General features: G+C 39.5%; 1 protein-coding gene across 3 annotated transcripts in view; it reads right to left on the bottom strand.

The window, feature by feature from the left end:
• Positions 1-12,457, bottom strand: part of CNTLN (centlein) — a 174,041-nt gene that overhangs the window by 103,894 nt on the left and 57,690 nt on the right. For 2 of the 3 annotated variants that reach the window (XR_014559314.1, XM_083718416.1), the window contains exons 8-9: positions 9,347-9,538; positions 713-886 (exon numbers count right to left, since the gene is read on the bottom strand). Coding sequence is in view for 2 of the 3 variants with exons in the window: in XM_083718416.1 (XP_083574542.1) it covers positions 713-886; positions 9,347-9,538 (366 nt within the window). In the remaining variant the exon portion in view is untranslated. The remainder of the gene's footprint in view (positions 1-712; positions 887-9,346; positions 9,539-12,457) is intronic. The other variant, XM_083718417.1, reaches the window with a different exon arrangement.

Genomic DNA, 12,457 nt, shown 5'->3' with positions numbered 1-12,457 from the left:
AAAACTACTTTATTAACAATACTATCCATGCAAGAAGTGTGAAGACTAGTGTTCTGTGGAGCTGCTTCACAATTAAGAATAATCAGAACCAATGAAAAGACATATTTTGGCGGGTCTCTTGAAATTAGTGTTATACAGGTATAGGTGGGATTATTTTGATGTAATACATTTTGTTTTTGTTTTTAAATGACATGATGTAACAAGCCCTGAACATCTAAGAGCAGAGAGAAATACAAATTCTAATAGGTAAAATAAATGGAAAATAACTGAGTTCAGATTCAATAATTAATTCTAAAGATAAAACAACACCAGTTGTACAGAACTCCTAACTCAGCATTTATATTAATTGCAAACTTTTAAATCTCAAACTCAATTTCTTAAGTTCATCTGTCTGAAAAGAATGGGCATCCTCACAAACAGTATCAAGTAATAAATATTCATCTTAAGAATCCTACAAAGAATTGAACCTTTAAATAATTTCATTAAATTAACAATCCTTTATTCAGTGTTTAATAAGGTAAAACTTCCTACTCCCAACAGTTATTTTAACAAGTCTTTGGCAGATAATAAAAACACTCTTCGATCAAGCTTCCAGAATTCTAAGTAGCATCGACAGTTATTAAAACTGGTATTATCCGAGTCCCAGAGCAAAATGTCAAGCTTTGCCAACCTCATTTTGACACAAATACACAAGGCAATAAAGCTTTCCTACCTTGTATTTCTTCCCAGCCTTAACACTGATGCAATCCAAGAAATCTCTGCTGCAAAGGCTATGATCTGCTAGTGTATGATTTGCTCTTTTCAATTTTTCTTTCAAAAGCTTTATTTCAGATTTTTGTGATAGTATGAGATATTCTAGCTCACTTAAAGAATACTGCTGGAATTCCTAGAAAACAGAAGGGCAAGTACTTTGGAATATTTGGGGATAAAAGCAAAATATGAATACTGCTGCCAACATACTATGCTTCACATATTAAATCAAAAAGTTGCACACCAAAAGACCACCTTTTATAGGCGGGGCTGGGGTGGAATAAAAGAAAATATTCAAGTGCAACTGGCCACAGGGCTAAGTTCACTAAAACATTTTTTTGGATTGTACCTGTTATGATATGAACTGTGCTCATAATGATTTAGATATTTCCCACAGGCATTTAATTTATTTAATTCAATTCCATAGCCTTCCTTATCCCAAGGGAACAGGACGGATAAAAATATGCTAATTATAAAACACTGAATATTTTTTTTAAAAATCCCACCTTGATCTATACTAACACTTTCACCTATCCTATCTTTGGCATCAAAAGTCAGTAAAAGAAACACTTTACTGCTTCTGGAAGGCATTTAATCACGGGGAAGTGTCTAAGGAAAAGGAGGTCCAAAGTTACAGTGCAACTACTGGGAATACATCTCTTAGTGCCTTTTCTGTCCTGGCTTAATACATAGATGACACAGTTGATAGGAGCTCTTAAAGGCTTCAAAAGAACATGGGGTGAAGACGACTTCCTATTTTGGGCCCATGCCATTGAGGCCTCTGTAGGTCATTGCCAAGGGACGCGGGTGGCGCTGTGGGTTAAACCACAGAGCCTAGGACTTGCTGATCAGAAGGTCAGCGGTTTGAATCCCTGCAGCAGGGTGAGCTCCCGTTGCTAGCTCCCTGCTCTTGCCAATCTAGCAGTTCGAAAGCACGTCAAAGTGCAAGTAGATAAATAGGCACCGCTCCAGCGGGAAGGTAAACGGCATTTCCGTGCTCTGCTCTGGCTTGCCAGAAGCGGCTTAGTCATGCAGGCCACATGACCCGGAAGCTGTACGCCGGCTCCCTCGGCCAATAAAGCAAGATGAGCGCCGCTACCCCAGAGTCGATCATGACTCGACCTAATGGTCAGGGGTCCCTTTGCCTTTACCTTTGCCAACATTTTTAACTGAAAAGCAAAAAGGCATTAGAACACTGGTGTAATGCACTCATAATGCACCCCTCACCATGGCCCAAAAGATGGCATAGAAGTTTTTATCAGCTGAAGTTTCAAACCATCATCAAAACACAGGAATCTGTTTTGTTTTGTTTTGATGCACAAACTTATAGATATACCATGGGAGCCTTGGGATTATTCGCCATGAAATGTGTAACACAATTCTAACATGTTTGCTAGCAAAAGTTCTAAACCTTCTCCATGTAGCCCATTATGACAATTGCAACTCTAGAGAATACAATCAGTTACAACGTGACAAAAAGTGAAACACAAAACTGCACATCTTCCCAAACCAGAAGGTGACAATAGTGGATGCCTCAGCAAATGGCTTTGATTTTCAAACCCTTAGCAACTATCAAGCGACTCAAAAACCCCAGCCCACCTCAAGGGTTGGAAGTGAGTCTTGGGCTTGCAGAAGCCACCTCCAACTCCCTCACCAGGCAAATAAAAAAAAGGCTGCACAAAGAGACTCTACACTCAATATGGATTTGTGTAGCACCAAGACAGAAGAAGCAGCATCTGAGAGTGTGGTGCTGATAATACCAAGGTTGCAGGTTCAATCCCTGTATAGCACTGCTGCATATTCCTGCATTGCAGGAGGACCAGATGATCCTCAGGGTCCCTTCCAACTCTCCAGTTCTCTGATTCCATGAATGGAGCCCCTATCTGACTACCATGTACTGAAAATGGGTGAATAAATTGTTCCTACTAGTTGGACGCTTGGCAATGCATTTACTTCCACTGTAGCATATGAAAAATCATTATGCGAGCCTCAATTTAGTTCTGCTTAACTTGGGGTTGTTTTTCTAAACTTATTCTTTGTCATGGGTTCCTCTGACCTGGTTCACTTTTATCTGTTCTGTATTTGTGGCAGATTTTAATCTGGATATTATTGGCTGCATCCATAAACCATTTTTGTGCATACAGAATTGTGCTGCGGCACACAGGTATGGACTGTACAAATGTCAAATGTTTCCATGCACTGCAGAATTTGCCCTTCAACTTTTTCTTTATTAGCATGCTATGTCCAAACAACTTGGTTAGCAGCTACTGGATGAGACATTGCAAGGTTTAAGGTTTATGTAACTCAGGTTTGGATTACTTGCTCAAGCGAAAGTGGATATTTACTTCATTAGAACTTCCTTGTAAATCAACAAATGCTACCACTATGCTAATATATAAAAGAAAAAATGAAGTTACTAGCCTGCAAAAGAAATTACTAACCTGCAGGGCTGGCCCAAGACATTTTGGCACCTGAGTTGAAACAAAAAAATGGGTTCACACTGCATTTTGTAAGACTCGATGGACTAATGTGGGTGATTTGCCAGAATTGGTTGAATATACTCTTGACTTTCAAAGTTGGCACCTGCCTGGCACGGGTAAGATGCATACTTTCACTAATCCATAAGGACTCTTAATTGTATCTATGAATCTGAGTGCATGAGGGAAAGCAGGGGCATGTGAACCAATAGTAGGTTGTATGTGAACCAACCTAATAAGGAAATGACATTAGCAAGAAATATGCATATACAGTAGTTATGTGTGCAGCTCACATTGCAAGTTTGCATTGAACATATAGAGAAGATGCATTGTATCTAACTGTGCTAAGATAAAAGGAAACATCTCACTAATTGTTTTTCTTAGTTAACACTGCAGTAACTTAGTTTTTATACAAGTGCAGCTAGCAAGCAAAATCAATTTTTATAAACATCGTAACAATATTTACTACACTATATAGTGAGGAATAGCATCAAAATTTGTAATTACTAGGCATAGCATACAAGCTGTTCAAAATATAAGGCCCAGCTATAATGTAAGTTGAGTACCATTCTGCCCTCCTCCCCCAAAAATTCTTCTCCATCTCAGAATGATAAATCAGATTTGGTGATTAGGTGATCTGAAAAGCTGGAATGTGTAGAAACTATTTACTCTTAACTTCTTTTGAGACTTGCATGCTCTTAATGTGGTTATTAGGAGGGGAGAGAATGAGGGGAGAGAATCTGTCAATTTTGTTTTCTCTTGGTTTGTCATTTTCCAGTCTTAAGTTCAGGTCTCCACATGCAATTTTTTGAAATACATACGCACATCCTCATCAGGATTCGAATGTGATATTCTGCTAATATACAAACCTGTGTGTATCATTTTGCCCAATATACACATATTTGCAGAGCAATTTCCCCAAATATTTTATGCATACTTTACCCCAGTATATGCATTTCTGTACACATTATTACTAGGTTGGATAATTGCATTGTGAAATTCAGGGGGAAATGCAAATGTAAGGATGGCTAGCTTCAGTCTACTTGTTGTTCCAGAAGGTACAACTAGGTATGTTCACCTTTAAATGAACACTGAATTTAGGGGAGGCTGAATTTTCAAGGTGCACTCCACCATGGTTGGTACTGTGGAGTGAAAACAAGGCAACAAGGATGGGGATCACACTACAATTCCTAGAAGCCGATACAGAATTTTCAGAGAAATGGGGCACTCATCAGGGAAGCCACAGCAACACAACTTTATAGACCATGATAACATTCCATAACACAACAGGGCTGAGCCTTATTGAGCCTAAAGACATCAGGATGTGATGAGCTTAGCCAATTTTCATCTACATCTTGGAATCTTCCATGTCCATGATGAAGAATGCCCAATGCAGACAGAAAGCAGGGGTGGGGGACGACTCACAGAGCTCTAACTTCATAATGAATTCTGTATGATTGTTGCATATGGCCATAATCCAGAGTCCATATGCCAGACAGTTCGGCAATACTTAGACACCTTTCTCCTGTTGTAGCTTAAAGCCCCATGTTAATGTGTGGGGTGCCATCTGGACATTTGTCTGTGACTATCATTCTAAGTCCTTTCCAATGCCTCACTGAAATCAAAACTGCAGCATTAATTTCACGCTAAACTGTTCTACATATTGCTGACCATATTATCAGTGCTAGAGAAGACTTTCAAACAATTTTGTTGAATGCAGTCAGTACTTTACAGAGACTCCAATTAAACGCCTTTCCACGCCATTTTAAGTATATTTTGCACGCTCTTTCTGCATTCAGCACACTGACACCTAGATTGTGTTTTCTAATCCAATATAGTAACGCTTGTGTATGGAGCATCTTGCCTCATATGCAGAGTCGGACCTGGTGACCTTAAGGTTTCCTCTGGGGTTACCAGCATGCAATTGTGTGATACGGTTGTATATTAGCTTGGGAAGGCAGAGTTAGTTTGATTAGGAAGGAAAAGGTGTTGTTTGGCTCTTCCATCTTACTGTTGCTAACAAACACAGCCTTATAAGCCAGCTACACCAAAGTTTGCAAAATGGTTACACTTCTGTCACCAGTAGAAATCAAATCTTGCACAGTAACGGAGTAAACCAGGAGCGACGCTTGTTATATATTATCATCTCTATACATTAGAATCTCAATCATACTCAAACAAATTCACCAAAGTGTGGTTTTCAATCTGCTAACTATGCATTCCATAATAGCCTGTAATTATTAAAAACTGACAAGAAAGCTACGCCACCTGTGTTTATGTGAAGCCAGGTAATGAAAAAAACAACAACGCTGTCATCACCTCTCAATTCCTGATTGCATTATCAAAACTGTAGCTGAGTTTGGCATCTGGGTGTGACCTTGTTAACTGCTAGGGTAATTAAATTTATTCTATTGGGAAAAGGGATGATAAATTATTAGCAAGAAGATTTTGTTCACATTTTATTAAATTGGCCTGTCAAAGGGTCGGCCAAATTATCAAGGGCCTCATTTATTGGAGGCCAGCCATATTGCCACATCTGTTACAATTATTTATAATTTCAGCAGTTGAAAACCAACTGAGTTAGGCATCCGCCATGTAAAGTAATTTACAAATTATCTGATGAGGGTTTTAGCTTCTCCCTCATTTCTAGCCAGCAGAAAGCCGCACTGTAATTACAGAACACGATTAGGTTCTTTGGGGAACTTATCTTGCACTCATAGCCATAGTAAGATGCCGCAAGAACATATGGAGGAGCTTGTGCTGCTACTCCCTGAAGCTCGTGACCCGCCTGCCGCTGAGCCCTCGAGTTGAATTTGAATGAGAGTGCCATGGCTAATGTTCTACACATGCACCATTTATGCCACAAAACAAATCGGATCACTGTTAATTATGAAGCAGCTATAATCAGGTCTTCACATCTGTGTAATGTGAAGCGCAGTAGGCTCTATTCCAATAATGTATGACTACCTTTGGGTCGCAAATTGTGAGCCATATTGCCTCAGTAGTAGTTACTGAATTCAAAGCAACTCCTTTGATAAAAGCCCATCACAGGGATATTTTTATCCAGATTTGTTTTTTAACACAAGCTTCTCTTTATCAGCTATTGACCAGAACAGTTAAAGCATATGGCAAAAGTTCATTAATGAACGGGAGCACACAGCACTCTAATTTAATGAAACCACTTGAGCCATAAAATCAGATCTACTTAATTCTCTCTTCCTTTTTAGTTCCTCTTCTGCATCTAGCCTAAACCCTGAACTCTTAGCACAATATCATGAGCAACCCGAATGGGAAAAAGTGAATATATTTATAAAAGCTGATTTGTAAGAGGCTCCATGGCTTCAACAAAGCAACACTGACAAAAAAATAAGATGTTAAAAAAGTTCTTTTTCCACATTATTTTTAATATAGAGCAACATAAATTATTAGGGCACACATCATTTGTATTTTAAAGCGTATTCTCTAGCAGCTGCTTTCTAACAACAAAAATGCTCTTTATTCTGTGAAAAATCTTTCTGTGAAAAGCAGCTAAACAGGCTGCACCCAGATGGCAAACCAGCTACAGTTTAATTAATCCACTAAAAGCCATTCAGTTTTCAGTAAGGGTAATGTAATTTTGAATAATTGTAGGGGAAAAAATTACTAAAACGTTCTTAAGTTTTATTATAGCGGCATGAACACTGCCACTATAGAGTAGTTAAAGTTGAGTTGCTGTTTCCATAATAAAGCCCTGCACTTTCCCATTCTTACTGCTTGCCTTTGCTTTGAGTGGGAAATGGATATTCGCTTTGCTGGCTTATTAAGCATATAAACATTTAAGCTTCACCAACAAGTCCTGAAGACAGAAACTTTGGATACGGCACTTTGCTACTGGCTTGAAACTTCTTACTGGATAATAGAATTCAATCAAAAGGGCAGGGGTGGGGCTTGCATGCAAAACCGCTCCTAGAGATGGTAAAACCCAACACTTGCAACCTTTTCAAACTATGTTTCCTATTGTGCACCTTTCTACATACAATAATGTTGCTGATGCACTGCTCCCAGCAGCCCTGTTACCAGAGACCCTCCACATTTATTTGAACATGAGATGTTCCTCACCTTGCAATAGAGAACTGTCTATGCATTCCACCTATGCAAAATACCACGTTGCAGGGTTGGGAAGCTACTAAATTAAAATAAAACAGTTCTAAACATCACATGGCTGCAACCGTAAATAAGAGGCAAAGGTCAGTAATGATTAATATTAGCCTTGTATACAGCACATTTAGCTGAATACTGTCTCTGCAAATATTTTGCTAGCGATGTGAATGAAATTACTGAAATGAAAGTTAGAAATGATAACCCTTTCTCTCTCTCTCTCTCTCTCTCTCTCTCTCTCTCTCTCACACACACACACACACACACGGGTTACTATAGGGGTGCTTATGCAGAAGATAAAATGTGTATGGATTACTCAAGAACATTATCCTAAGTACTATTATTTGAATCAGCAGGATTATCATTTGCATTTCTCAAAGGAAATAAATACATAAATAATACTCATTCCATGTGTTCACAAACCGCTGAGTAAATTTCAATATTTAGGTTTTTTCCAAAGGGATGGGGTTAAAATAGGAAGGACAGGGGGCAAGAATCATAGTTGATTAATCTTATGGGTTTAAAACAATTGATTAAAAGAGGCACACAATTTCACCTGAAGAACTGACCACTTTGAAGCAGGGAAAAGCATTTTTTGTTTTTTACATTAATTTCCCATAACAATCTTTAAAAAAATAAATGCAGGAATATGCCCACTGATCCAGGATTTCAAGATTATTTCAGGAGAAACAGCAAGTTTCTTTGCATTTTGTGGCCAGCGCTGCTAAGCATGGGTCAACTCAAGCGGGGGCTGGGGTGGCAGAAAACTGGACCAGGGAGAGGATGGTGCAAGTCAGGAATGGAAACCCTGGACCACCACCACCCAATGCTGTCAAGGCTGCAACTTCCATCATCACTGACCATGCTGACCGGAGAAGAAGAAGAAGAAGAAGAGTTTGGATTTGATATCCCGCATTTCACTCCCTTTAAGGAGTCTCAAAGCGGCTAACATTCTCCTTTCCCTTCCTCCCCCACAACAAACACTCTGTGAGGTGAGTGGGGCTGAGAGACTTCAAGGAAGTGTGACTGGCCCAAGGTCACCCAGCAGCTGCATGTGGAGGAGCGGAGACTATTTCTGGGTTAGGAGAGTCTGTAACCTGAAGCGTATGTAACCTGAAGCGTATGTAACCCGAGGTACCACTGTACTAAAGGTAAAGGGACCCCTGACCATTAGGTCCAGTCATGACCAACTCTGGGGTTGCGGCGCTCATCTCGCTTTACTGGCCGAGGGAGCCGGCGTACAGCTTCCGGGTCATGTGGCCAGCATGACAAAGCCGCTTCTGGCAAACCACTGCAACATGTTATATGTCGAGCTGCCTCCGAAGGCAGTTCAGAAACTTCAGCTGGTGGAGGATTCGACGGCCAGGTTACTCACTGGGGCAAGACAGTTAGAGTATATTACACTGATCCTGGCCCAACTGCACTTGCTACCAATTAATTTCCAGTCCCAATTCAAAGTGCTGGTTTTGACCCATGAAGCCTTAAATGTCTCAGAACTACAATACCTCAAGGACCGCCTTTCCCCATATGAAGTGACTCAGACCCTGCAATCATCACCTGAGGCCCTTCTTCATGTGCCCCCTCCATGAGAGGTCCAGAGGGTGGCAACGTGAGAACAGGCCTCTTTTGTGGTGGCTCCCTTTTGTGGAATGCTCTCCCCAGGGAGGCTCACCTGGCACCTTCCTTACATATCTTTAGGTGCCAAGCAAAAACATTTCTCTATAACCAGGCATTGGGCTGATCAAACATTTTATGGCCTTTTAAATGTGTTTGTGGGAGGGGGGTTATTGTTTTGTTTTCGTTTCATTATGTATTTTGTGTTCTCATTTTTTGTGTGAACAACAACAACACAAGTGCTGCAGAAAAACTTAACTTAGCTGCTGCTTGATTGTTTCATGGGTGCATGGTGTTATATCTACCAGGTTGTTCACTTGGACAGTGGGATAATTAAAAATACTATTTGCCAACAATTTTTCTCTCACCTCTTTTCTCTGTTTTGAAGGACTTTCAGGTTTTGAAAACAGAGAGCTGAGAGCCTGTTGAAGTTGTTCTTCCAGCTGACTGATATGTCGTTCTTTTTCAAGTAGTTGGTTCTGAAGAGAAGCTTGACTTTGCCGGAGCTCCAGCTCACTTGCTTTGAGTTTCTCAAAACATATGGTCAATTCATTGTAAAGCTATTTTAAAATTTAAGAAATTTAAGAAAAATTTAAGATTTAAGAAAAAGTGCCATGAACAAGAGCACATGTTCATAAATATGCAACTACTGGAGTGTGAAATCCAGCAACAAAATTCAGAGAACCAGTATAATTAAAACCATTTTCTACCCTTGTAAATGCTGATCCCACTCTGCCAGATTTCGTTTGAGACAGAGTTCCAATGCCCTTCATCAACACATAGAAAGAAAATGCTTGACACTGGAACTGTAGTGTACTACCTATAGTGTACTTACCTATATTTTACACTAAGTAAATCTACAGAAGCTATTCTGCATAAAACTATCTTAGATGTAACAGCTCGCAACAATATTATCCCAGAAATCTAAATTCTACACTACTAAATGAAGGCTATAGGCCAAACAAAACATGACAGAAGCAACCATTCTATCACATTGACATATAAATTGGGGTGGGTCTAGTTTTTATAACGAAAGGTGACAGTATGTGAAAGGACCTGAATCCACCTGAACTTAATCTTGCCGTGCTCTGGCACACTTCCAGTATCAGAACTGCCCTGGGAGAAAAGAGCCTGAGATTCCTAGAATGCAGGGACAGAAGGGAGAGGGAAAGGGACAGAAAAGGAACTTGCCTCTGCAAAAAACTCCTACAGAAATTAGACCACATCTACTTTATTCATGAATGGAACAGACACAGCAACATGACAAATGCAACAAACATTTTTTGCCTGCCAGGGCTATTTTGGTCCTAAGAACATGAACTCAGCTTTAGCTTGATGGTTACAGTTTCACATGTCACGGGTTATAGAAAATGGATGGTTAGGGCTTGTGCATACAAATGATTTTTTCTAGTTTCTATTTAATATATATATAGTTCTCTGTTAATTGAAGCTACTGTATAACAGAATACCATTTCCTAGTTCTTTCCTGCACCACAGTAGCTTATTGTTATTTACATAGCAGGTAAGATGATCAGGTTTCTCTAAGCCATCTAACTTGTCTGGATAAAAATATTAAAGAGAACAAAACAAAACAAAACAAAACAAAACTTGCAGCCACCCAGCAACGCAAATGTCTACATTTGCAAAAGGCCCAACAAGTTTTCATCCTCCAAATGGCTGAAACCAGATAACAGACTTTATATTCCCCTAACAAATCAAAAGTGCAGTATTCCAAGACAACTGTCTCCCTTGCATTAGTGTGCTGGCTGGAAGAACTAGATAAGGACTTGTCAGCCACTCTATAGGCAAATTCACAGAGGAAAAGTCTTCTACGTTTCCAAATGCCTATCAGCATGTACGTCCTATGATATATCGTCCCTTATAGCAAGATCAATGACCTCTGTTAGTGGTCAGATAGCCCATATGCCCAGAACCTCAGGTCATGTGACTCACTGGCATATCATTTAGGACATAATGGAATTTGCACAGACAGACCAAGTTTATTAGGTCTCACTTGATCCCGTGGCTTAAAAGCTACTGCAAGCTGCCTTGAACAAAAGAAGATTGAAATAAACAAAGCTGCTCTGACAAACTTGCTGCACAATTCTGTATATATGCCTACTTGGATGTAAGTCCCAATGAGTTCAATGGCACATACCGTAATCCTAGTTGTGTGTGTGGGATTGCAGCTTCAGGAGTGAAGGCAAATGATTGGTAATCTCATGTGATATACACAAACACAGAAAGCTGCCGTATACCATGTCAAATGATTGATCCATTTTCCTTTGTATTGTCTACCCTAAACTGGCGGCAGGTCCCCAGGGTTCAGATGGGAGGTATTCCCAGCCTGAACTAGAGACACCAAGGGTGAAGCCCTTCCCTGCTTCTGAACAATACAGTAGCAGGCTGTAATCAGGCTGTGAGTAAGCAACTGAACGTTTGAACATTCCCATATGCCCAACATAAAAAAAACCCTGAATGAACAAACACATATGAACAAACAAACCTAACATGTCAAAAAGAGTTACCCGAACCTTTTCTATGATGTGTTAGCATCTATATATCCAGGATTTGTTTTTTGTTTTTTTAAATATAGGAAATATTCAGTCTAAAGGTTTTTATGCTTTCAGACATTTTTGGTAATCTTGAATTCTTGAAACGCATGACAAAAATGCATAGTATGATTATTAATTCTCCACCTATATTTTAAATTTGGACAGTCTTGCCCCAGATTAATCACATGAGCCCATTCACGCTTGTATCATGCTCTTAGATATAACATCTTGAGAGGCTTATAAATACATATCCAGACATAACTACAATGGAAAACATCTCCAAACTCTCAGGCGTTTTTGTAGAACACAGTCTAACCAATGATCCCAAGTTAGAAAAACTGGATGTAGGCATTCAGTTCCACACTAATATCAAGATGGGCTACACAACACTACTTCCCCTCAGCCCAAATATTTTAGGTTAGTGGGTTTATGGAAACTCATTGACATCTATTTTATACTGTATTTATAGCTCTTCTTCTCAAGAAAAGGAATTATTTTCTAAAAATGTATACCAACTATTTCACTGGTCCCAGACACACCAAGTGCTCCAGTAGCATGCTGGTTTTAATGAGACTCAATAGATTTATCCTCACCTAAGACTCAAGGTAGTGAGTCTTAAATCAATACTAAGGATAATAAGACAACAAGAGTTTCTCGGTCTCCAGACTACCTTATCAGCACACTCTGAAATTTACAGTTTAAAAGTTTTGTTTCAAAATGCAGCACTTCCCTTCAGCGAGGTCTTGGCTGCCTAGCTATTTATTAATTGGTCTGATTGAAAATCTCATAAAGGAAAGCTTTCTCAATGGTCCAAAAGTAACACTGTTTGCTCCCAAACAGGAAACTAAGTTTAAATCCTAGACCACATCTGTGTTTCCTCTATCTACAGAAATTGGGACCAGCAACACGGATAAACAAAGTGTC

The sequence above is a fragment of the Podarcis gaigeae genome (genome assembly GCF_964106915.1).
Source record: "Podarcis gaigeae genome assembly, chromosome: 17".
Taxonomy (NCBI): domain Eukaryota; kingdom Metazoa; phylum Chordata; class Lepidosauria; order Squamata; family Lacertidae; genus Podarcis; species Podarcis gaigeae.
The sequence above is the reverse complement of the archived record's forward strand: the minus strand, read 5'-3'. Positions and strand labels throughout refer to the sequence as shown.